Source organism: Protopterus annectens, chromosome 2.part1, assembly GCF_019279795.1.
Source record: "Protopterus annectens isolate FY-2018-M chromosome 2.part1, PAN1.0, whole genome shotgun sequence".
NCBI classification, from domain to species: Eukaryota; Metazoa; Chordata; order Ceratodontiformes; family Protopteridae; genus Protopterus; species Protopterus annectens.
Window position 1 is genome coordinate 1,475,748,715 of NC_056729.1, and position 24,764 is coordinate 1,475,773,478.

General features: G+C 41.3%; 1 protein-coding gene across 2 annotated transcripts in view; it reads right to left on the reverse strand.

Annotated features, from left to right (window-relative positions):
* CFAP74 (cilia and flagella associated protein 74) overlaps positions 1 to 24,764 on the reverse strand; it is a 3,161,205-nt gene that overhangs the window by 2,360,434 nt on the left and 776,007 nt on the right. For both annotated transcript variants that reach the window (XM_044062943.1, XM_044062944.1), the window contains exon 9: positions 5,322 to 5,479. In XM_044062943.1, coding sequence (XP_043918878.1) covers positions 5,322 to 5,479 — 158 coding nt within the window. The remainder of the gene's footprint in view (positions 1 to 5,321; positions 5,480 to 24,764) is intronic.

Genomic DNA, 24,764 nt, shown 5'->3' on the forward strand with positions numbered 1-24,764 from the left:
AATTATCACTGCCACCAGCCAACTCCTTATCGGCTACTTTAAAGGTGTCCAGTCTTATTGTGTAATGCTACTATTAATACAAATGGTAGTTTGATCAACAGCAAGGCTATTACAACTGGCCTACACAGTGTCACCAAATAAATATGCAAGTACTCTCAGAATTTAAATATCTCTACACAAATCAGCCACTATGAAAGGTTTAAATATATTTAATAATAAATAATAAAAGAACAAGACAATACTAAATATATATTCACAGTCACATCAGAGTTCAAAACCACAGGAAATATTTAAAACATTGCAGGACAGTCTCAAATAAATAAAGAAAAATATCTAAACTAAGCTTTGCTATATTCCTGACTGTATCTAAGAGAGTTACTATACTCTAGAAGCTTACATACAGAGCAAAGCAGATGTGGTGAATGGATCTTCTAGGTGTTGTCAAGTCAAACATGGAATACATAATGCTGCATCTCTCTAAGAAACTTCTTAAATTAATATCTCAAATATTACTGCTGGGCTAGCTTGCAAAATGACATAATTTCTTGTCATTTGACTTCTAGTCCCCAGGCCCAAAACAACCATTGATGGCAGCAGGTAGCATTTACCATCTACCTGTAAAAATACATAGACAAGGGCTTTTCCTCAGATCTTTGGCAGATGCTGGAAGTCATAAAACAATAAAACACTTCTAAGACAATAGAGAAAGTCTCCTAGTACACACAGTCTATATCTAGCTAACGTAAGGTAATTTAATTTCAGCAATTTTTCTAAAATTTACTAGACTGAGGTTAACCTCCTGTATCCCAGTTTCCACTGTTAAACTATATACATTTAAACAGTTACAATAGTGCATGCACATTAATGTTCTTTTCCAGTAGGTCACCCTGTGATTACATTTCAAATAGCACTTTGCAAATACCTTCAAGCAGTTTGATATACAAATGACATACAGTTCTAATGCATTTGTAACACAAGTATCGTGTATACATCATGTTGATATTCACAGATGACATATAATTATTTGCAAAATTCCAGATAGCTGGGCTGGCAGTATCTCCCTTCATCACACTTCTTCCCCACTCGAAGACTCAACCTCATTTTTAAATGACCATTTAGAAATGTTGCCTGAGAGGAATGAGTTTATCTGGGAATACATTACCCCATATCCTGTCTTGAGCTTCCAACTGCCTTTGCATTACTGACCCCAGATATATAATTCTTTACAAAATTCCACATAGCTGGGCTAGTAGTATCTCCTTTCGTCACAGTGGGTTTCAATGCTGTTTCAGTGAATGTGAGTTTCAAAGACAGAGATGTTTTAATGCTAAGTCTGTTTTCATTGTGAGACAGTATTGCTTTGTTTAGCTTTAGCAAATGAACCCAGCCACTGGGGATGCACAAGCCAGTGCATTTCTTTGTGCCAGTCCCAAGCCTGGATAAATGGGGAGGGTTGCGTCAGGAAGGGCATCCGGCGTAAAACCTCTGCCAAATGACTTATGCAGAGAACATTTCATATTTCCATACCGGATCGGTTGAGGCCCGGGTTAACAATGACCACCACCAGTACTGTTAGCCAACAGGGTGCTGGCAGAAATAGGGCTACTTTTGGCCAAAGGAGAAGAAGAGCGGGAAAGCATGCCCAAAGTCAGGAAGTGAGGAGGAAGGTTAGGAGTGTAGTAGTGAGGGTATGAACTTAGAATGTTGGCAGTATGACTGGTATAGGGAGAGAGCTAGCTGATATGATGGAGAGAAGGAAGGTTGATATATTGTGCGTGCAAGAGACCAGATAGAAGGGAAGTAAGGCCAGGTGTATAGGAGGTGGGTTCAAATTGTTCTGTCATGCTGTGGATGGCAGGAGAAATGGGGTAGGGGTTATCCTAAAGGAACAGTATATGCCAAGAGTGTTTTGGAGGTGAAGAGAGTGTCTGATAGAGTGAAGTTTATGAAGCTTGAAATTGATGGTGTAATGATGAATGTTGTTAGTGCATATGCTCCACAAGTTGGGTGTGCGATGGATGAGAAAGAAACAATTCGGAGTGAGTTGGATGAAGTGGTGGTGAGTGTACCAAGGGTAAGAGACTAGTGATTGGAGCGAACTTCAATGGGCATGTTGGTGAAGTGAACAGAGGGGATGAGGAAGTGATGGGTAGGTATGGTGTTAAGGAGAGGAATGCAGAGGGTCAGATGACTGTGGATTTTGTGAAAAGGATGGACATGGTTGTGGTGAATACGTATTTAAAGAAGAGGGAGGAGCATAGGATGATGTACAAGAGTGGAGGAAAATGCACACAGGTGGATTATATCCTATGTAGGGGGCCAGTCTGAAGGAGATTGGAGATTGTAAAGTGGTGACAGAGGAAAGTGTAGTTAAGCAGCATAGAATGGTGGTCTGTAGGATGATGTTGATGATCAAGAAGAGGAGGAGGAGTGTGAAAGCAGTGCCAAGGAATAAACGGTGGTAGTTAAAAAAGGGTAATTGTGAGGCGGAGTTCAGGGAAGAGTTAAGACAGACAGTGGGAGGCAGTGAAGACTTACAGAACAGTTGGGTAACTACAGCAGAGCTAGTAAGGGAGACTTCAAGAAAGGTGCTTGGTGTGACATCTGGACAGAGAAAGGAGGACAAGGAGATCTGGTGGTGGAATGAGGAAGTACAGGAGAGTATACACAGGAAGAGGCTGGCGAAGAAGAAGTGGGATTCTCAAAGAGATGAAGAAAGTAGCCATGAGTATAAGGAGATGAGGCGAATGGCAAAGAGAGAGGTGGTGAAGGCTAAGGCTAAGGCATATGGAGAGTTAAATGAGAGATTGGACACTAAAGAGGGAGAAAAGGACCTGTACTGATTAGCTAGACAGAGGGACAGAGCTGGGAAAGATGTGCAGCAGGTAAGGGTGATAAAGGATAGTGAGGGAAACGTACTCACAAGTGAGGAGAGTGTGTGGAGTAGATGGAAAGAGTACTTTGAAGGGCTGATGAATGAAGAGAATGAGAGAGAGAGAAGGTTGGATGATGTGGGGATAGTGAATCAGGAAGTGAAACAGATTAGCAAGGAGGAAGTAAGGACAGCTATGAAGAGGATGAATAATGGAAAGGTTGTTGGCCTAGATGACATACATGGAGGTGCTTAGGAGAAATGACAGTGGAATTTTTAACCAGATTGTTTAATGAAATTTTGGAAAGTCAGAGGATGCCTGAGGAGTGGAGAAAAAGTGTTTTGGTACCTATCTTTAAGAATAAGGGTGATGTGCAGAACTGCTGTAACTACAGAGGGATAAAACTGATCAGTCACAGCTTGAAGTTATGGGAAAGAGTAGTGGAAGCTAGGTTAAGAAGGGAGGTGATGATTAGTGATCAGCAGTATGATTTCATGCCAGGAAAGAGCACTACAGATGCAATGTTTGCTCTGAGAGTGTTGTTGGAGAAATACAGAGAAGGTCAGAAGGAGTTGTACTGTGTCTTTGTGGACTTAGAGAAAGCATATGACAGGGTGCCTAGAGAGGAGTTGTGGTACTGTATGAGGAAGTAAGAGTGGTACAGGATATGTACAAGGGTAGTGTGTGACATTGGTGAGGACTGCGGTGGGAGTGACAGATACGTTTAAGGTGGAGGTGGGATTACATCAAGGATCAGCTCTGAGCCCTTTCTTATTTGCAGTGGTGATGGACAGGTTGACAGATGAGTTCAGACAGGAGGCCCCATGGACTATGATGTTTGCAGATGACATTGTGATATGTAGTGAGAGTAGGGACCAGGTTGAGGAGACCCTGGAGAGGTGGAGATATGCTTTAGAGAGGAGAGGAATGAAGGTCATCAGGGCTAAAACAGAATATATGTGTGTAAATTAGAGGGAGGGTAGAGGAATGGTGAAGATGCAGGGAGTAGAGTTGGTAAAGGTGGATTAATGGTGAGTGTGGAAGACAGGTGAAGAAGAGAGTACAGGCAGGGTGGAATGGGTGGAGAAGAGTGTCAGGAGTGATTTGTGACAGACGGGTACCAGTAAGAGTGAAAGGGAAGGTCTACAAGAGGGTAGTGAGACCAGCTATGTTATATGGGTTGGAGACGGTGGCATTGACAAAAAGGCAGGAGTCAGAGCTGGATGTGGCAGAGTTAAAGATGTTAAGATTTGCACTGGGTGTAACTAGGATGGACAGGATTAGGAATCAGTATATTAGATGGTCAGCTCAGGTTGGCCAGTTTGGAGACAAAGCAAGAGAGGCGAGATTGCGTTGGTTTGGACATGTGCTGAGGAGGGATGCTGGGTATACTGGGAAAAGGATGCTAAGGATGGAGCTGCCAGGTAAGAGGAAAACAGGAAGGCCTAAGATAAGGTTTATGGATCTGGTGAGAGAGGATATGCTGGTGATGGGTGTGACAGAGCAAGATGCAGAGGACAGGAAGAAATGGAAACAGATGATCCGCTGTGGTGACCCCTAACGGGAACAGCCGAAAGAAGAAGATGATGATGATGAGCTTTAGCAAATGTCTATCAGTGTTTGTGCTATAAAATTTGAAATAAAAGCTTCAAATTAAATCAAAATATCTGCAATCATTGTAGAAGTAAACAGAAAACAGTATGCATACAGAATTTTGAACAGTGATTTTGGCAACTGGGGAGAAATAGCCAAATAAGGGACACTGAAATGGCTGTGTGGCGAGGTGGGTGCTGATTAAAGGGATTTGGGGGTTGATCCAAAGATAATGTATGTATGTGTACCACCACCTATAGAGGTCTGCCAAAATATTTCCTTTATAAAAGGGGTCCTCTAGCTTGCAAAGTTTTGGAACAACTGATCCAAAGTATTGTCTATGTATATACACTAGCAAATGCATGCAAACAACACACAGTATTCTCCACTGAAATACAAACTGTCAAAGCTTTCCTCCACTATTTAATAAGTAGTTAAGCCACATCTTTGTTTTAAAAAGTCAGTGGTGTAATGCTGACAATCACTAGCTGATTGAGGATAACAGCGGACTTATCCACTTCATAAGTCTAAGTGTTTTTATTTTGTTCACTGACTGCCAATGGCAAGACTGGCTTAACCCAAGGCAGATGGTTCCAATCAGCCAATCACAAAATAATAATACTACAAGTTAGTATGTAAGCACTTGCAACTTCCTTGAAATGCACAGAGCATGAGGGCCACTTTTCTAAAGGAATTAACAAAGGCAGTCTAAAATTATCATAAAATTTTGAATCAATTTACAGTTTACGTAACAAAATTATTTAACGTTATTGCTTCATCTCACCGCTCACAGACAGATGTATAGAACACAAGTGTATCTGAATAAATAAATTGCATATATAAGAAAGTACTCACTGTTTCTTCCTGTCAAATTCCTGCATTTGTTTCTGTTGGAGCATATACTTGGTAGCATTACCTCCGTCTGTTGAAATAGACTCAAACAGCTGCTTCTCTTGTTCCTTTTCTACTGCTGTTTTGGCCTTATTTTTAGCCTGCACTGCCTGTAGGTTTTCCTGCATAGAATAATGAAGGATATACACATTAATATAGTTTTATAATTTATGTATCTGAGTCAGAATATGTTTTCGACAGAAATGTAGATATCAGCAATTACCAATAGTTTTAACACTTCCAAATACATTATTTTACAAATACAGTACAACAAAGCATGTCATAGTATCAGGCATCTATCTTCTAGTTAACCTGGATAAAATAAAGTTATATGCCTACTATAATGCTAAATACGAGTTGTCTTGTTTTTGTCTGATTCAACCTTCTGATTATTGGATCTGAGAGGGTCAGACCTTGGTTCTTTTTCAGAAGCTTGGATCTAGGGCTCTGACTCCTCCCCTACCCGTAATTCCCTCAGTTCCCCAAAATACCTCAGATCAAGTTTGTTTGCTTATAGTTACAAAACTTTATCCCATAAAATATTATGCAGGCCTACTTGACATAATGATCTATAATGATGAAAATGTGATGAACAGCAAGACCAAATGCTTCATAGGTTCATAGGTTCATAGGTTGGTAGGTTGGTACTAGGCTATCAGCCCTAGGGCCTATACAAGCCTAGCCATAACAATTCCCTGGCTATTTCTTCCCACATTATTTACTTTCCTGGACCCCTGTCTAGCAGGGTGACTGACGTGATCCCTGGGGTGAATTTCCTTTCTCCCATCCAATCGTCAAGGTTCCTCTTGAAGAGGTCCAAAGAGGCACTCTGCTTGACATGTATGGGCAATCTATTCCAGAGTCTGTGGAGTCTCTGGGTCAGGAACCTATCCCTCCAGCATGTTTTGTTTATTGTGATGACAAGGTTTAGATCCCTGGAGCATGTAGCTCTGACGGATTGAGATTTTGTTAAGTGTAGCATGTCCAACAGCTCTGGGTTTGACATGGCCTTGTATGTTAAGCAGAAATCGCCTCTGAGTAGACGATATGCGACAGAGTATAGCTGGAGTTTTTTAAGGCAGTCAGCGTAGGGCATCTGCTTTAGGCCTGTGATTCTTTTAGTGAGGTATTTCTGAGGCCTTTCCAGTTGTTGCAGATGTCTTGAGAGGTACATACCAAATGGGGCGTTGTATTCTATAATGGGTCTAATGAGGGATGAGTACAGTGGGACAATGACCTCCTTTTTTCTGGATGAAAAGCCCTTCGTGATGAGGTGTGCCACATAGAAGGATTTCCTGATTGTTGTGGCGATGTGGTTATCGAAGGTGAGACCACTGTCCACCTGTGTCCCTAAGTCTCTTATCACACTTCCTGTGTTTAGTGTACTGCCACCTATATGGTAATTCATGGATACATGTTTTTTCCCAAAGGGATAACAATACATTTCTTGGCATTGAGCTTGAGCCCATGGCTCTGGCACCAAGCATCTGTTTCTGTAAGGCCCTTTTGTAGAGTATCCACATCATTTGGGATTCAATAATGGCTCCCAGTTTGCAGTCATCTGCAAACTTTGTTAGCCAGAGTCCCTTAGTGTTGACCTGTACTTCAGAGAAGTAGATGCCAAACAAGAGCGGCCCCAGGACTGAACCCTGAGGTACTCCACTTGTCACTTGTCTGGAGCTGGATTTGGAGTCGGCTACTTTTACAGTGTGGGTTCTATCAGTAAGCCATTTAGCAACCCATTGGGTGACATAGGGATTAATGCCCAACTTAGTAAGTTTATCTATGATTCCAGAGTGGGGGATGGTGTCAAAGGCCTTGGCAAGGTCTAGATAGGCTGTGTGGACCACCTTACCCTTGTCCATGGCTCTGGAGACTGATTCAAAGAAGTCAATCAGGTTCAGGAGACAAGATCGGCCCTTCACAAACCCAAACTGGGTGGGGTCCAGTGTTTGAAGGTTGCCAATGTCTTTGTTTATAAAACAAAGACATTGCTGTTCAGAAACAAGGTCACTGGTCAGGTCCAACCACTTGACCAGGGTCTAAAATGAAAATTTTGGCTGGGGCATGGATGAGAGATATTGAACTGAACAAAAACAAGGCAACAAGGATCTAGCATTATGGATGAGAAAATAACTTTCTTATCTGATGCCTGTTTTCTTCCGATTCAACCTTTGGTACAGACTCCTAAGATACCGAAACACCTGGCTGGAATCAAGGAAAGATGTTCCTGAGAATGGTGCAGCCAAAGGATGTATAGGATCTGGACTGCAGAACCAACTTGTGTGACACATTGGCTTGAATAGTAGACCAAGTACCTGTAGCACATATCTCATCAACAGAAACCTTATGCATAAGAGCAATAGAAGCAGCTAACACCCTGGTAGAATGAACCTTCAGTTTCCCATGCAAGATCAGTCCTAATTTCCCATAGGCAAAAATTATACAGTCAGAAAGCCATCCAGAAAAAGTCAGAAACTCCTTGACCAAATTTAGATTTTGAAAAGGAAGAAACAGTTGATGTCTTGATATCTTTTGTCCTATGTAACTATAAATCTGAGTTGTTGATGAATATCTAGCAAATGCAGAATATATTCTCCTTTGTTGAACAGCACTGAGAAAAATACTGAATGATAGCTTGATTGAGGTTTGCTTCAGAGGCTACTTTTGGGACAAACTGTGAATTTGTTCTCAAAGATACTCTTGTCTTTATGGAACACTAGATATGAAGGTTTACAAGATAAATCTTGATACTCTAAAATTCTCTTTGCAAATGTGACAACCACCAAAAAGAATGTCTTCCAAGACAGGAATTTTAGATCATCTATGGCAGATGCTGGCTCAAATGGAGCTTTTGTTAAAGCCTGAAACATGATACTGATATCCCATGGAGGAACTGGAACCCTGATTGGGGTCACAACAGGAAGGTTCCTTCCAGAAAAGCTTTGGAAATCTCTAGTGAAATAATAGAAGTTTGTTTCTGTTAGAAATGAAAATTAGAGGCAACTGCTATCTGTACCTTGATGGTGGAGAATCTAGATCCCTTATGAAACAACTTGGTCAAAAGTCTAAAACGGATGGAAGAGCGGCCATAAAAGGGTCCAAAGCTTTGGAGGAAACACGTATGATAAACCTTTTCCATTTACTGAGATAAACTTTCTTGGTATTGGGCTTCTGTGAAGGGGATAAGATTTAAATAACGAGGACAGGCAGCCTGGCATCCCTGGCCACCATTAAAACTGATGACACCACGTGGTTAACTTGACTGTTTTCAGGTCACAGTGAGGCAACTGGATGGGCGATGGAGAAGATGTTGACAGAGGTCTAACACCCAGGGCAAGTGTACTAGATAAGATCAGAAAAATGTGAACCAAACTTGCCGGGGCCAAAAGGAGGCAACGAGGATTACTTTGGGCTTGCACCTTCTGGCTTTTGGAAGAAACTTTGTAATCAAGGGAAGTAGGGGAAAGGCATAAAGAAGACCCAGGGCCAACTGTGGACTACAGCATCCCTTAGTGTCTGATCCTGTGGAGGGATCAGGACAAAGTTAACTGCTGCATTTTTTGTTTAGGAATGAAAAGAAAGGTCACAGCTAAGTTGGCCCCATTGACTGAAAATCTGCGTTGCCACTGACTGAGGAACCACTCGTGGCAGAAGGATAGACCTGCTCAGTTTGTCCACCAGAACTCTGGAAGTCCCCAAGATGTGCATTGCAGTTAGTAAGCAACAGGAAGATCATCACCTATTGCCACACTTTCATGGATTCCAAGTACAGTGCATATGATCAAGTCCCAACTTGTTTGTTAATATGCCTGAAATGCTAGGACTGCCCTCTTCTCTACGGCAATGGCCTCAGTCTTCCTTACAAAATGTACTCCCATCCCAGAAAGGAAGTGCCCATGGTTACCGTTGCTACTGGGGGAGACAGAGAGATAACAGTCCACCCCATGACACTATGAGGGAGGTAACCACCAAATAATATTTTCCCTGCAAGTAGGTGTCAGGCAGATGGGTGCATGAAGGGGGTTAGACATTAGGGACCACTGAAGAGAAATAGTCCACTGTAGGACCTTCATGTAGTACCTTGCTTGCAGAACTAGAGTGATCAAAGCAGCCATCAAAACCAACAGCTGGAAGACAAGTCTTGCTGGATGACAAGGATGATGAAGGATCTCTGAAGCTATCTGATAAAGGAAGAGTACTTTGGATTTCAGCAATTTGACTATTTGAGAAACTGAGTCAAGGCAGCATCCATTAAACTTTATCAGCTGTGTTAGTGTTAGTAGACTTTTGACAAGATTAATTGTGATTCCCAACTGAAGAACAATTTGGAGCAATAAGTCCATAGAATGAACTAGCAGATCCTTTGGTTAGTGTGGTAAAGAGTCAGCCATATAAATATGGGCACATTTGGAAGTCATACAGCCTAAGATATGCTGCTACTACTGCCATACTTTTGGTGAACACCTTGGGGGGCTGTGGTGAGACCAAAGGGCAGTGCTCTGACATTAAGATGACTAGCTCCCATCCAGAAATGGAGAAATCTCCTGGACTGCTTTGCTATCTTGATGTTGCAGTACAATGTCCTGGAGACAGTCATCCTTCCTCAGACAAAACCCTTGACTATCTGGTATTTGTCTGTTTTACAAACTGATGAGGTGGCTTAGGTCCAGAATGGGACTTCAATATCCTGTTTTCTTTGGAACTAAAAAAACATTGAATAGACTCAAGATCCCAGTTGGTCTGAAGGGATATACTGGATGACACTCTTTTCTAGCAGTTTTTTAACCTGCGCTACTGCTAATGCCATCTAACTATGTGGAACATTGGGAATTTTCCTCTTTTTTTAGTGAGGGGAAATAAAGAGAATAATGCAACCTCTGGTAACTATCCTCTTCACTCATGAACCTCAAGTGATGGCCTGTCAGGCATGAGGATGGGGTTATAGCCACCTGCAACTGCCTCCAGAGTATGGCAGTCAAATTATCACTCTGGAGCATTTAAAGGGTTTCTTTGTCTTTGATTCTGTGGTCTGCTTCTGTCTCTTGGGTGACATCCATTATAACTACTTCCCTTTCTGACCTGGGAAAATCATTGGGATTTTCAAAAAACACTATTTTTTGACCCCTCTTTTTGGTTCTGGGAGAATGTCCTTCATTCACAGGTTCATAGGTGTATACCAGGCTAACAACCACTAGGGCCTTTATAAGCCTAGCAGTGCAACCCAACTATGTCCCACAACATACAAGTTTTAAATGTGTGACGTCTCTCTTCTGGGCCAGTAATCAAGGAGCCTGAATCCTCACCACTGACACTGGTGAGGGACATTCACACTGAAGTAAGATACACACACAGTATTTCCTGATGCAGCTCTCTGCACCAAGCACAATTTCCCTTAAGAGTACATGGGTACATACACAGTCCAAGGTCTGGGTTTCTCTCCCTCTCACTTTCAACTCTCTCTCTCCCTTCAGGCTCCCAGTAAGACTCCCCACAAGCACAGCTGTAGAGCTGAGTGCTCAGCAGAGTGTTCCAGGCCAAGTCCTAAATCACCCTCTCTGTGAAACCAGCGCTCTGTGTCTCTGTTCCAAGTAGCTGACACACACACACACTGTTTGAGATTTGATGTTCATAGGTTCATAGGTTCATACTAGGCTATCTGCCCAAGGGCATTTATAAGCCCAGCCCATAGTTATTTGGCTTTCGCCACCCCTTTAGTTTGAATAAAACTATGCCTATTATTTTGCTGTGCCTCTGTCAAGCAGTGACACTGAAGTTCACATACACACACACACACACACACCCCTGGGAAAGGCTGGCACAGATTTACTAGCTATACCACTCTGCCTAGACTATAAGGTAGATGCTGCCACCAGGACACTCCAAGGCCAGCTACTCTAAGGCTCTTACAAGAGTACCCAATTATACGGAGTCAAATTAATACTAATACAAATGGTAGTGTTTGACCAATGCAGTAAGGCTTTCAGCAGCAGCCACAGTGTCACCAAATAAATATAAGTACTCTCAAAGGTTAAATATTCTCTAACAGATCATACACAATGAAAAGTTTAAATATATTTAATAATAAATAATAAAAGAACATCTTCTTCTTCTTTCAGCTGCTCCCATTAGGGGTCACCACAGCAGATCAACTGTTTCCATTTCTTCCAGTCCTCTGCATCTTGCTCTGTCACACCAACCACCTGCATGTCCTCTCTCACCACATCCATAAACCTTATCTTAGGCCTTCCTCTTTTCCTGTTACCTGGCAGCTTCATCCTTAGCATCTTTTTCCCAATATACTCTGCATCTCTCCTCAGCAAATGCCCAAACCAACGTAATCTTGCCTCTCTGGCTTTGTCTCCAAACCTTCCAACCTGGGCTGACCCTCTAATATACTTATTCCTAATCCTGTCCATCCTTGTCACACCCAGTGCAAATCTTAACATCTTCAACTCTGCCACGTCAAGCTCTGACACCTGCCTTTTTGTCAATGCCACTGTCTCCAACCCATATAACATAGCTGGTCTCACTACCTTCTTGTAGACCTTCCCTTTCACTCTTACTTGTACTCCTCTGTCACAAATCACTCCTGACACTCTTCTCCACCCACTCCATCCTGCCTGTACTCTCTTCTTCACCTCTCTTCCACACTCACCATTACTCTGAACTGTTGATCCCAAATACTTAAACTCATTCACCTTCACCACCTCTGCTCCCTGCATCCACATCATTCCTCTATCCTCCCTCTCATTCACACACATATATTCTGTCTTAGTCATGCTGACCTTCATTCCTCTTCTCTCTAGAGCATATCTCCACCTCTCCAGGGTCTCCTCCACCTGTTCCCTACTCTCACTACAAATCACAATGTCATCTGCAAACATCATAGTCCATGGGGATTCCTGTCTGATCTCGTCTGTCAACCTGTCCATCACCATTGCAAATAAGAAAGGGCTTAGAGCTGATCCTTGATGTAATCCCACCTCCACCTTAAATGCATCTGTCACTCCCACCGCAGACCTCACCACTGTCACACTACCCTCGTACATATCCTGTACCACTCTTACATACTTCTCTGACACTCCCGACTTCCTCATACAATACCACAACTCCTCTCTAGGTACCCTGTCATATGCTTTCTCTAAATCCACAAAGACACAATGCAACTCCTTCTGACCTTCTCTGTACTTCTCCATCAACACTCTCAGAGCAAACATTGCATCTGTAGTGCTCTTTCCTGGCATGAAACCATACTGCTGATCATCACCTCCCTTCTTAACCTAGCTTCCACTACTCTTTCCCATAACTTCATGCTGTGACTGATCAGTTTAATCCCTCTGTAGTTACTACAGCTCTGCACATCACCCTTATTCTTAAATATTGGTACCAAAACACTTTTTCTCCATTCCTCAGGCATCCTCTCACTGTCCAAGATTTCATTAAACAATCTAGTTAAAAACTCCACTGCCATTTCACCTAAACACCTCCATGCTTCTACAGGTATGTCAATGGGACCAACAGCCTTTCCGTTCTTCATCCTCTTCATAGCTATCCTTAATTCTTCCTTGCTAATCCACTGCATTTCATGATTCACTATCTGCACATCATCCAACCTTCTCTCCCTCTCATTCTCTTCATTCATCAACCCCTCAAAGTACTCTTTCCATCTGCTCAACACACTCTCCTTGCTTGTGAGTACGTTTCCCTCATTATCCTTTATCACCCTTACCTGCTGCACATCTTTACTAGCTCGGTCCCTCTGTGTAGCCAATCGGTACAGGTCCTTTTCTCCCTCCTTAGTGTCCAACCTTTTATACAACTCTTCATACGCAATAGAAGAACATGAAAATGCTAAATATATATTTACAATAAACACCAGAGTTTCACTCACAGGAAATATTAAAATAACACAGATTATTCACGCAAATACACAAACACAGTACTTAACTAATCTCACTATACTTTCCTGACTGATATAAAAAATTACTATTCCCTGGTTACTTACTAAAGCAAGGCAATGTCAGGTTTTAAAGATAGAATGCTCTGAGACTCCTGTCTCATCTAATATTAAAACATGATTTCAGTGCTGGATCACAGAATGACATCACATACATCTGGTCATCTGACTTCTGGTTTCCATACTACTCCTCCCTTTACTAGAAAATGAACCAGAATCTCGCACATATCTGTTACCATACACAATGACAGAGCTTTGCTAAAATGTGCTATAGCATCTGGAAGCCAGATCAGTTTGATATACAAATTGCATATAATTCTTTTCAAAACTCCAACTAGCTATGCTGGCATATGTTACACATCTGAGCACCAAAAGATGAGAACAGTCACCACGAACAAATCTCTTCTATACACCAATCCAAGGATAGTTAAAATAAAGTCCAATAATATCCGCAATGAAAGTGTAGAAAATCATTTATTTTGGAACATAAAATGAGCGCTTTCGCATAGTTAGACTATGCTTCATCAGATGCAGTAACACAAGACAGTTCACAAACAAAATAAATACCCTACATTTTGGCGGGCTCGTTAGATCAACTACTCATTATCACCTAAACTAATTAACAATCACAGTGGATTTTATTTCAGGTTGCATTAAGTTCAGTATAATGCCTTTTCAATACAATGTCAAGCATACATTACATAGCACTCCAAAACATTATTAAAAACGTATTTAAAAAACGAAACTTGCAAGATTCAAATAGTACAAGAATATAAAAACATCAATAGTGCAAGTATCTAATAAAACCACTGAGAAAACTCTAACTCATAAACGCAAAAAAGTTTATGACATGATCGCTAGCTACTTACACACAATCCAGTAGCTCACGAAACAAAACTTTCACAATATGTTCCATCATTAACTCAATGCGGCTATATTCAGAGGTATAACCTTCCATTTTAAAGCTGTGCCATGATCACAGAAAATCCCAGTGAAGAGACGAAATCATAGTTCACAATTTGTCAGCGGAACAACTCCATATTCGAACATCAACACAGTGACATCATCACCTAGAGGTGAACGATGCTTCCATTCGTAGATGGTATCACGTGCTCACAATGCTCCTAAAGGAGCACCACCAGTGGCAAAAAGTAATCCCCCTGGTCCTAATACCAGGACTTTTCCCTATAAACAACCTGTTCATTAAACATCAAAAAATGTATATAATTCAGTATACAAAGCTTAACAATTAGGGTAGTACTCCGAAAACCGATAACAGCTCTTAACACATAATCTAATATAGATGTGCCCAATGTATTCATAGGGTAGTACTACCTAACCCCATAAACACATATAAACACTGAATAACAATCGTAGCTCTTCTATAATTGTTGGCAACCGGAGTAGTATAAAACTATTATTAGCCCAATGGGTTCCATATTTGAAAGTAATTATTTAAACGGAAATGTTTAAATCCACAAGTTCACAGCACTCCAAAAGAGCGCTATAAGCAGCGAAAAACAATCCCTCTGGTCCCATCGCCTGGACTCCAATCCACAGAACAAACATCCAGCAAACATCGAAAATGCACATAATTCGGTTCATGAAGCATAGCAACCCAGATAACACTCAGAGGACTGATGACAACTCTTGATACTCAGTCTAAATTAAAGAATCTAATATATTTATACTTAAGAAATGTTGCTTCATGACACTATACGCACATATACATACCAGATATGAATCATGGCTCTCATGAAGTTACCATCAAGCAGAATAGTGTACAGACATTTTTCGACACAGTGGATTCATAGTAAAAAGTAGTCATTTAAACAAAACTGACTAAAATCACAAAACATACTATGTACCACATAATTTTTATCATATGTTGATTCAAAAATTACCGTATCAATTTACAAATTGAATCAATGTTAATATATCCGTATGTTCACTGTATATACATTCTGCTGAAAAACTGCCATAAGCACAAATGGCTCTAGGTATAAAGTTATTCATTATGATACAAATAGACATATAAGTTGATATAAGGTTAGGGTTATAGTATAGAAGTACATTACTAAAATCTTATAAAGTATATAATGAAATAATATGAGGCTGAATATTGAACCATATCTAGCTCATTTGATTGCTTGTAAAGAATACACATCTACTGCCCTACTTCTCCTTGCACAGCTGGCAATACCTCATATTGTTACATCTCTCACCCCTTGGAAGACTCAAGCTAGTTTTTCAAGTGACCTTTGAGAAACGTTGCTTGAGAAGAATAAGCCTGTCTGGGAATATATTAATCCATACCCTGTCTTGAGAGCCTATCTGCATTATTACTGCTGACCCCAACTACAGTGCTGCACTGTTATATCATATGCTTGCAATCCTAGATGTCACCTTAATAACTTGGCATTTTGTTGGCTGGCTCAATGTAGCCATAGATCTCCCTCAGATTCCTCCTGTCTCCTACTGCAAATATGTAGCACAAGGGCCTCCCTATCATGATAAGACTTCATCATGTTAACATGATACAATTTTTGCAACTACCTCCTGCCTAGCAGGTTTACCATGTAGTTAACATCACTGACCTTCCTTACCACTTCAAAGGGTCCCTCCCAAGTTGCCTGCAGCTTGTGTCTGACAGGAATGAGAACCATAACCTGCTGTCCCACAGCACAGTCTCAAGCTCGAGCATTTCTGCCATGCATGACCTTTTTCTGCTGTTGGCCTCCTGCCAGGTTCTCCTGGGCCAAGCCCATGAGCTTCCTAAGCCTTGTCCTGAGGTTCAAGACATATGCCACAACAGACTCCTTGTGGGATTCACAAACACTCTCTCACTCATCACAAATCAAATCTAAAGCCCCCCTCACCCTATTCCCATACAGCAACTCAAACGTTGAAACACCTGTAGATGCCTTGGTACCTCTCTGTATGCAAATAGCAGATGGATCAAATATTTGTCCCACTGTCTCTTAAACTGATCTGCAAATGCCTGTAGCATGGTCATTAGTGCAGAGTTTAACCACTTCACAAGAACATTTGTCTGGTGGTGATAGGCGGCACTCTTTAGGTGCTTCACCCCATAATGCTGAGACAAGCAAGCCAGCCAGTCTGACATGAAATTGGCATCTCTGTCAGTCAGTACTTCTCTCATGAGGCCTACCCTACAAAAAATCTCTAACAAAGCATTTGCCACCTTCTCTGTCTCAATGGAGGACAGAGCCACCACCTCAGGGTATCTAGTAGCATAATCCATAACCACTAGGATATATTTCTTCCCTGTGGAACTTGGGGTACTCAAAGGTCCCACATTATCTATAGCTACTCTCTGAAATGGCTCCTCTATTACAAGCAAAGGCATCAAATGAGCCTTGACCTTATCTCCTGCCTTGCCTACTTTTTGGCACTGCTCACAGGTCCTGCAGTACCCTGTTAAATCCCTTGCAATCCCAGACCCATAAAAGTTCTGTATAATACATCTCTTTGTATGCTTTATGCCCATATGACCTAGAAAAGGAATGTCATGGGCTATGACTAGAAGTGCCAGATGGTAGGCTCTGGGGACTAGTAAATGCTGTATTACCTCACCCCCTAGACATCCTTCAGGGGTCCACTGTCTGTACAGTAACACTTTGCTCCAGTATACAGGCTCCCCTTTTCCTTGAGAATCAGGTGCCTCCTTAGCTACCTCCCTCAAGGTTCATAAAGTACAGTCCAAGAGCTGAGCCTGACTCAAGTCTATCTTTGTGACCCTTCCCAGCTCCCTTTCCACAGGAAACGTGGTATCATCTGATAGCGGTGCCTCACTGTCAGCCTGGTGACTACCACTCACCTCTGCATTTTCAGTCACTCTGTCCAAGGGAGCATCAGTACCTACCAGCAGCTGTGACTCACCTTCAGGCTCACTGCTACACGGTAGCTCCCTCCCTGAAATAGCCACCTCACCAGCCCTGGCTTCAGGTGTGGGGTCTGTCTGGGTCTCCCTAAGGCTACCAGACCCACATTCCTGTTTCTAAGCCTGCCTGCATGCAACTGCATGCATACAAGGTACTGCCCTGACTGAAGTGGACTGCTGAAGCAAGTACTGCTCCTCTTTAACCCTTTAACCACTGCAGGCTTCACAATGATTATGCCAGAGAATGTGTGTCTCTTAGCAGTGGCCTGTTCTCCATCCACTAAGACAGGATATAACCTCTGGTGATAATTTGGTACCCCTGTTATCTCCAGACAACTTATCACTGGCATACTGTTATTCCCACTTGCTGGCTCCCCCACCTTGCTTCTCTGGACATCTATATGACACATGGCCCTAGTGGTTACATTTAAAACATCTAACCCATGATCCCGGTAGTATACCTGAACTATTGGCTTCCCCTGTTAGTGATGGACTCTGCTGGGGTGGTTTAGACTGCCCAACATGGGTTCACTGATATCCATGTGCAGCACTGGGTATCGCCTTTCTGTGCAGTGAGGCCCTGCGTGCTTTTTTCCCCAAGCTCACCTGCAGAGTTACACTCCTGGGTCTACCAACTAGATTCTCACATCCTCAGGCAAAGTGCTAATGGCTTGTTCCCTCAGCAAAAGGTCTGCCAACCTTGCAAAAGTGGTCACCTGACACCCATTCACTCACCTATAAAAATAAGTGCTTAATTCAGCAATATAATCACACACACTTTCATTTGCCTTGCGTCTATGCTCACAAAACATTTTTCTGTAAACTTCAGGTGTTAACCTAATACATTACAGTAAACATTGTTTTACTTTATCATAGTTTAAATGATTAATATCAGACAATTTAGAAACAGCAGTTATAGCTTCATCGTGGAGTAAGGGGTCAGGAACCGTATCCAGAGCCCTTGATCAACATTATACTGTTTACATACTCTTTCAAATATATGAATAAAACTATCAAAATTATCACATTCTTTAAACTATAGATGAAATTTACTGACCTTCAATTCTTCTGTGGTTTGGTTATTCCCTTCCCATTACCTCCATCTTCCTGTCGAACAGTCAGCATCACCCTCTCATGTTGACACTACTTCTCATTTTCTTCAGCCTCCAAATGCCACAGTCTCTCTTCTGATTCTAATTCCAAACGTTTGACCTCCAGTTCTAGTCTCTTTGGACCCTATGGAAAAGGTGAACTGTCCTGTTTCTGAGAGCTGTAAATTCCCATCACCAGACTGGTTATCCTCCTGGTTGCTGGCCTGAGCTGCGACCAAGGCTTAAATAATTTCCCCTTTAGTCAAGTTGGCATGCACCAGTCCTTTGGCTTCACACAGCATGGCCAAGTGGTTCTTTGTCAGCATACCATAATCCTCTGCTGACATCTTACCTGCTTTCCCTGACTAAACTAAACTAACAGAAATAAATAAAACTGTTGTGAAAATGAAACTCTCTATGTTTACCATGTAGCTGCTGAGAGGAGACACACCTTTTGCTGACAAATGCCTACAGATTACAGAAGTTTCATTAATCCCACCACTGCTCACCAATATATGATGTCCCTGCTCTGGGCCAGTAATCAAGGGGTCTGAATATTCACCACTGACACCCATAAAGGACGTTCATTTGGAACAAAGATAGATAGTCATAGTATTTCCAGATGCAGCTCTCTGCACCAAGCACAATTTCCCTTAAGGGGACACAGGGAACACACTAAGTCCAGAGTCTGGGTTTTCTTCTCTCCAGACCCACAATAAGACTCCCGAATGGCACAGCTATAGAGTTGAGTCTTCAGCTGTGTGTCCCAGGTCAAGTCCTAAACCACCCTTTTTGTGAAACCAGCCTGCTCCAAATAGTTGACACAACACTCTCTTTCAAATTTGATTTTCACACACACACACACACACACACACACACACACACACACACACACCCCACCTGGGAAAGGCTGGCACAGATTTATTGGCTATGCCCCTCTTCCCAGACTATAAGGTAGATACTGCTATCAGGACATTCCTAAGCCAGCTACTCTAAGACTCTTACAAGGGTACCCAATTATACTGAGTGAAATTAATACCAACACAAATGGTAGTGTCTGACCAATGCAATAAGGCTTTCAGGAGCGGCCACAGTATCAGCAAACAAATACAAGTACTCTCAAAGGTTAAAATATTCTCTAAAAGACCAATCACAATAAAATATTTAAATATATTTAATAACAAATAATAATAAAAAAAATGAAAATACTAAATATCTATTTACAATAAACACCAGAGTTTCATATCACAGGGAATATTAGAATAGCACAGATGAATAGATTCATGCAGATACAGAAAAATAGTACTTAACTAAAATTAAAATATCATTTCAGTCCTAGATTAAAGAATGACATCACATACATCTGGTCATCTGACTTCTGGTTCCCATACTACCCCCCTTTACTAGAAATTGAACCAGAATCTCGCATATATGTGTTACCATACACAATGATAGAACTTTGCTAAGATGTATTATAGCATCTGGAAGCCATCAAACCATTTCAACACTTCTACCTTTCTAGGGTAACAATTCGTTCACTGCTAAGGACAATAAAACAGGATTTCAAGTCCTTGTTTGACAGACATTTCCTCTCTGGCTGCAATCAGAACTGTAGGATACAACCAGGTAATTTAATTTCAGAATATGTTTCAAAGTTAGCTAGACTAAGATTAACCTCTTCTCTTCCAGTATCCTCTTTTACAATATATTAATTTCCATAGTTACAATTCAGTCTGACATATAAGTGTATTTCTTTTTCTGTCCTGCAGGACCCACTGTAGGTACATTTTTTAACACAAGCAACTTTACAAATCCGTTTTCATCACAAGCACTTGTACAAATCAGTTTAATATACAAATGACATACAATTATTTACAAAACTCCAGCTAGCTATGCTGGCATATGTCACACATCTACTGCCCTATTTCTCCAGGCATAGCTGGCAATATGTCATATTGTAACAACATAATTCACCAACTGCCTCTGTTCATCAGAGCCACAAGGTCAAGAAAAGAGGTGAATTTTCGATTTCCCAGCTAATGGTCCAAATTTTTTTTAAATAAGGTTAGAGAGGGACTTTATTTCACATAGGTGGGAAACCTATTCCAGAGGATAGGAATTCTCTGAGATACATAGCTGTGTCTTCACCATGTCCTATTGATGTTGCAAGCAGAATTTAAGTCTCTAGATCCAGTAGTTCTGATGTAGTTTGTTTTGAAGATTTACAAAAGGTTCATCAGGGGTACATAAATCTCTCAGTAGTGTGTAGGAGACTGATTATAGAGATAGGGCTTTAAGGTGATCCACATACAACATTGTGTTTATGTCCTGTATTCTTTTTGTAAGGAACCTTTGTAGATGTTTCAGTTGCTGCAAGTGTCTGATCAGGTACACACTAAAGGGGGCATTTTACTCGATGATGGGTGTGATGTGGGCCTAGTACAGCAGTACAATGGCACCCCTGGAGCTTGATGCAATGCCTTTACTTATAAGCTGTGCAACATAGGAGGATTTCCTTACTACCTTGGACATACATTGGTTGAAGGCCAGGTTACTGTCTACATGTGTTCCCAAATCTCTAACTAGTGGGTATAATCTTAGGGGTGTTTTACTGATGACAAAGTTTTTTCTATTGAATGACCTCCCAAAAGGCTGTATAATGCATTTCTTGACATTGAGTTTTAAACCATGGCTTTATCACTAGTCATTTATCTGTATTAGACCCTCTTGTAAGATGTTTGTGTCTTTGGGGGATTATATGATTACTCCCAATATGCAATCATCAACATACTTGGTCATCCAGAGGCCTTTGACATTGGCCTTGACATCAGATAAGTAGGTGCCAAAGAAACATGGGCCTAGCAATGAGCCCTGAAGGACTTCACTGGTGACCTGCCTCTTTGTGGAGGTGGTCACACCAATCCTAACTTCATGGGTCCTGTCTGTGAGCCAGTTGGCTATCCAACACTTTATAGAGGGGTTTATGCCTAATTCCGTAAGTTTGTTAAAGAATGCCAGAGGGAAGTATTGTATCAAATGTATTAGCAAGGTCAGGGTTCATAGGTATATATTAGGCTAATGACCACCAGGGCCTTTATCAGCTAAGCTGTGCAAGCCAACCCAATTGTGCCCCTATGTATCATGTGCATGTATTAGGAGGGAGAATGTTAGGAAATTTCTAGAGGTTATGTAGGCAAGGCTATGTTAGTTTGGGCATTACTGTCCTCTGTCTATGAGATGCATGTTGCCAGACCCGGGGTGAATTTCTGATTTCCCATTCTTTGCTCAGGGTCATATATGCTTAAATAAGGTTAGGGACAAACTCTGCTTCACATTAATGGGGAGCTTGTTCTGCAGCATAGGAATCCTCTGAGGCTCATATCTGTCTCACCAACATGCTTTATTTATGTCACAAGCAAAATTTAAATCATTGGTTCTAGTGGTTCTGATGCTGTTCATTTCGCAGATGTGCAAAAGATCCATCATAGGTGGTTCTGAAGATTCCTTGTAAGCCAGTCATAGATCGCCTCTCAGTAACCTGGAAGAGACAGAGTATACAGATACGGCTTTAAGGTTATCCATATAAGACCAAGTGTTTATACCTTGGATTTTCCTGGTAAGGAATCTTTGTGGGCACTGTGGTTTCTTATGTTTGGTCAGAAACATGCTGGAATGGTCATTATACTCAATGGTGGCTCTGATGTGGGCTAAATAGAGTAGTAGCATGACTTCTTTGGACCTGGATGCCATGCTCTTACTTATAAGTTGGGCAACATAAAATGATTTTCTTACTACCTTGGCCACATGCAGGTTGTTGTTGTTGTTGTGTTATGTAGGTCAAAGGCCAAATTAATATCTACACATGTTCCTAGCTCCCTGACTATCTAATTAATTCTTAGGGGTATTTTATTGATGGAGTAATTACATAGGTGGCAATTTTCAAAAAGGGCATTATAATTATTTCTTAGCACTGAGTTTTAGTCTGCGACTTTGGCACCAGTCATTTGTTTGTGTTCGATCCTTTGTAAGATGTTTGTGCCATAGGGGATTCTATGAAATCTCCCAATTTGCTGTCATCTCTGAACTTGGTCAGCCAAAGGCCATTGACATTAGCCTTTACCTCCGAGACGTAGATTCCAAATAGGAGTCCTGAGGTACTCTGCTGGTTACCAGTCTCTTAGTGGAGGAGGTATCACCAAGCCTGGCTTCCTGTGTCTTGTCTGTGAACCAGCTGACACTCCAGTAAGTTATGTATGGATTTGTGCCCAGTTTGGTGATTTCATCAACTATACCTGAGTGGAGTATTGTATTGAATGCCACAGCCAGGTTCAGGTAGGTGGTATGCCCAATTTTCCCCTCATCCATTGCCTTGATGACCTTCTCAAGAAGTCCACCAGGTTTAGTAGGCATGACCTTCACCTGACAAAGCCAAACTGGGTTGGGTCCAGTGTCTGAAGGTTGCCTATGACTTTTTTGATCATTTCCATGATAATTCGTTCCATGGCATTACATGATAGATGTCACACTAATCCATTCATAGTTTCTGCGGTCAGTTGATGGTTCACCCTTGTAAAGTGCCAAATTCATTGCAATCCTCCATTTTCATGGTACAAAGCCTGTTTTGAGGCTATAGGTGAAAACTGACTCAGATGGCCCTAATAGGTAATATTTCAAACTATTTAGGAGGCATCCCAGGATATTGTCAGGGCTCAATGCAACTATGTTTCTGGCCTTAGCAAGCGCCATAATGGGAGAGGGTTACGCTAGTAGTTAGTTCATGGGGGGAGGCAGGGAGGGAGTGTGGGGGTGAATAGCTCTCCCATATTGGTAAGTACCAGGTTCAATATGTTTGAACCTCTGGTGGTGTGCACACTATCCAGTCAAAGATATTTGTGTTAATAAAGTTCAGGAAAAATTCTGCCTGTGAGTATGCAGCAGTGTACATTTCCCAGTGAATAGAAAGCAGGCAGTATGCACTATTTTATGCTCATCCATTGCCTTGGTGACCTTCTCAAAGACATTTCCAAGAAGTTTACCAGGTATAGCAGGCATGACCTTCCTTTGACAAAGCCAGTTTGGGATGGATCCAGTGTCTGAAGGTCTCCTATGTCTTTGGTGACCATTTCTGTGATAAGCCTTTCCATGACTTTACATATAAGACTATTCCGACTACTAGGCCTGTAGTTTCTAGGATCTATTGATGGTCCACCCTTATGAAGAGGGATGACTGCTGCAGTCCTCCATTCTTGTGGGACAAAGCTTGTTTTGAGACTACAGTTAAATATAACTCCAGTGACCCTGATAGGTCATATTTTAGAATATTTTGGAAGGCATCCTTGGATATTAATGAGGCCTACTGATGCTGCCTTACCAAGGCAGCCAGAACATGCTCTCTGTTTATACTTAGAGAGGTTATGTTTGAAGGTATTTCTTGGGGAGGGGGTGAGTTGGGAAAGTTGGAACTGAATCTATTGGTTAGCAGAATCTCAGTATCACCTGGCTCAGTGAATGTGGCACCATTAACCAAGAGTTCAGGACACTGCTGTGTTTTGCCTTTGAAGTCTCTGACATAGCTGAAGAAGGCCTTATGGTTGTCTTTTGCCTGACAGGCTACTTTTTAAACATCTTTACTGAATTATCACTTAAAGAAAAGGAAAACATTAATTTATATAAAAGAAAACAAACAAATTTAACATGTTCACAGTTACAAACATTAGACATTACATGTTCTTTTATACAATCATCATCAATCCTACATTACATAAATTGACAAATTCCACTCTTTCTCCAAAACATTATTCTGCATTACATCATTTCCACAATTTCCAATTTTCCATGTAATTTGCTCCTACCCTTTTCTAAAGATCTCACTTCAGTTCTTTTATCTCTGTTACATATATTCACTACTTCAGATATAGTTGGTTTAGACTGATTTCCATTTTCTAGTAATTGCTTTTTTTTTTGGAACCCACCAAAATTAAACCTAACAAGGCATTACTATGTCTAGGCAACTCAGATCCTATATCTCTCACCTCAAAAATAATTTCCTTAGTTATGCCCATTTGTTCACCCAATCTGAATGAGTAGGGATTTTTTAAAGTCTGCCAACTTTTTACAGTCCCAAAACATATGTTCCAAGTTACTTCTATCTTTCCCATCACACTTCTAACATTTGCCATCTACTAGAGGAAAAAATAGTTGGAGTTTGCTTGGGGTATAAAATATTTATGCAAACACTTCCAAGTAAGAATCCTAAATGTTCTAAACTTTGTTGCTTATCTGGGAGTCATGCATATGTCCTCCCACTGTTTCACTGTGAATTGTTTATCCAGTCTCTCTTTCCAACCTTTTCTAACCTGCTCTGATTGATTCCTATAGTTATCATCCAATGTTTTATATACCCAAATAATTATCCCTTTTTAGCAGCAGCTTCTGTTCTAGATTCATCTAAA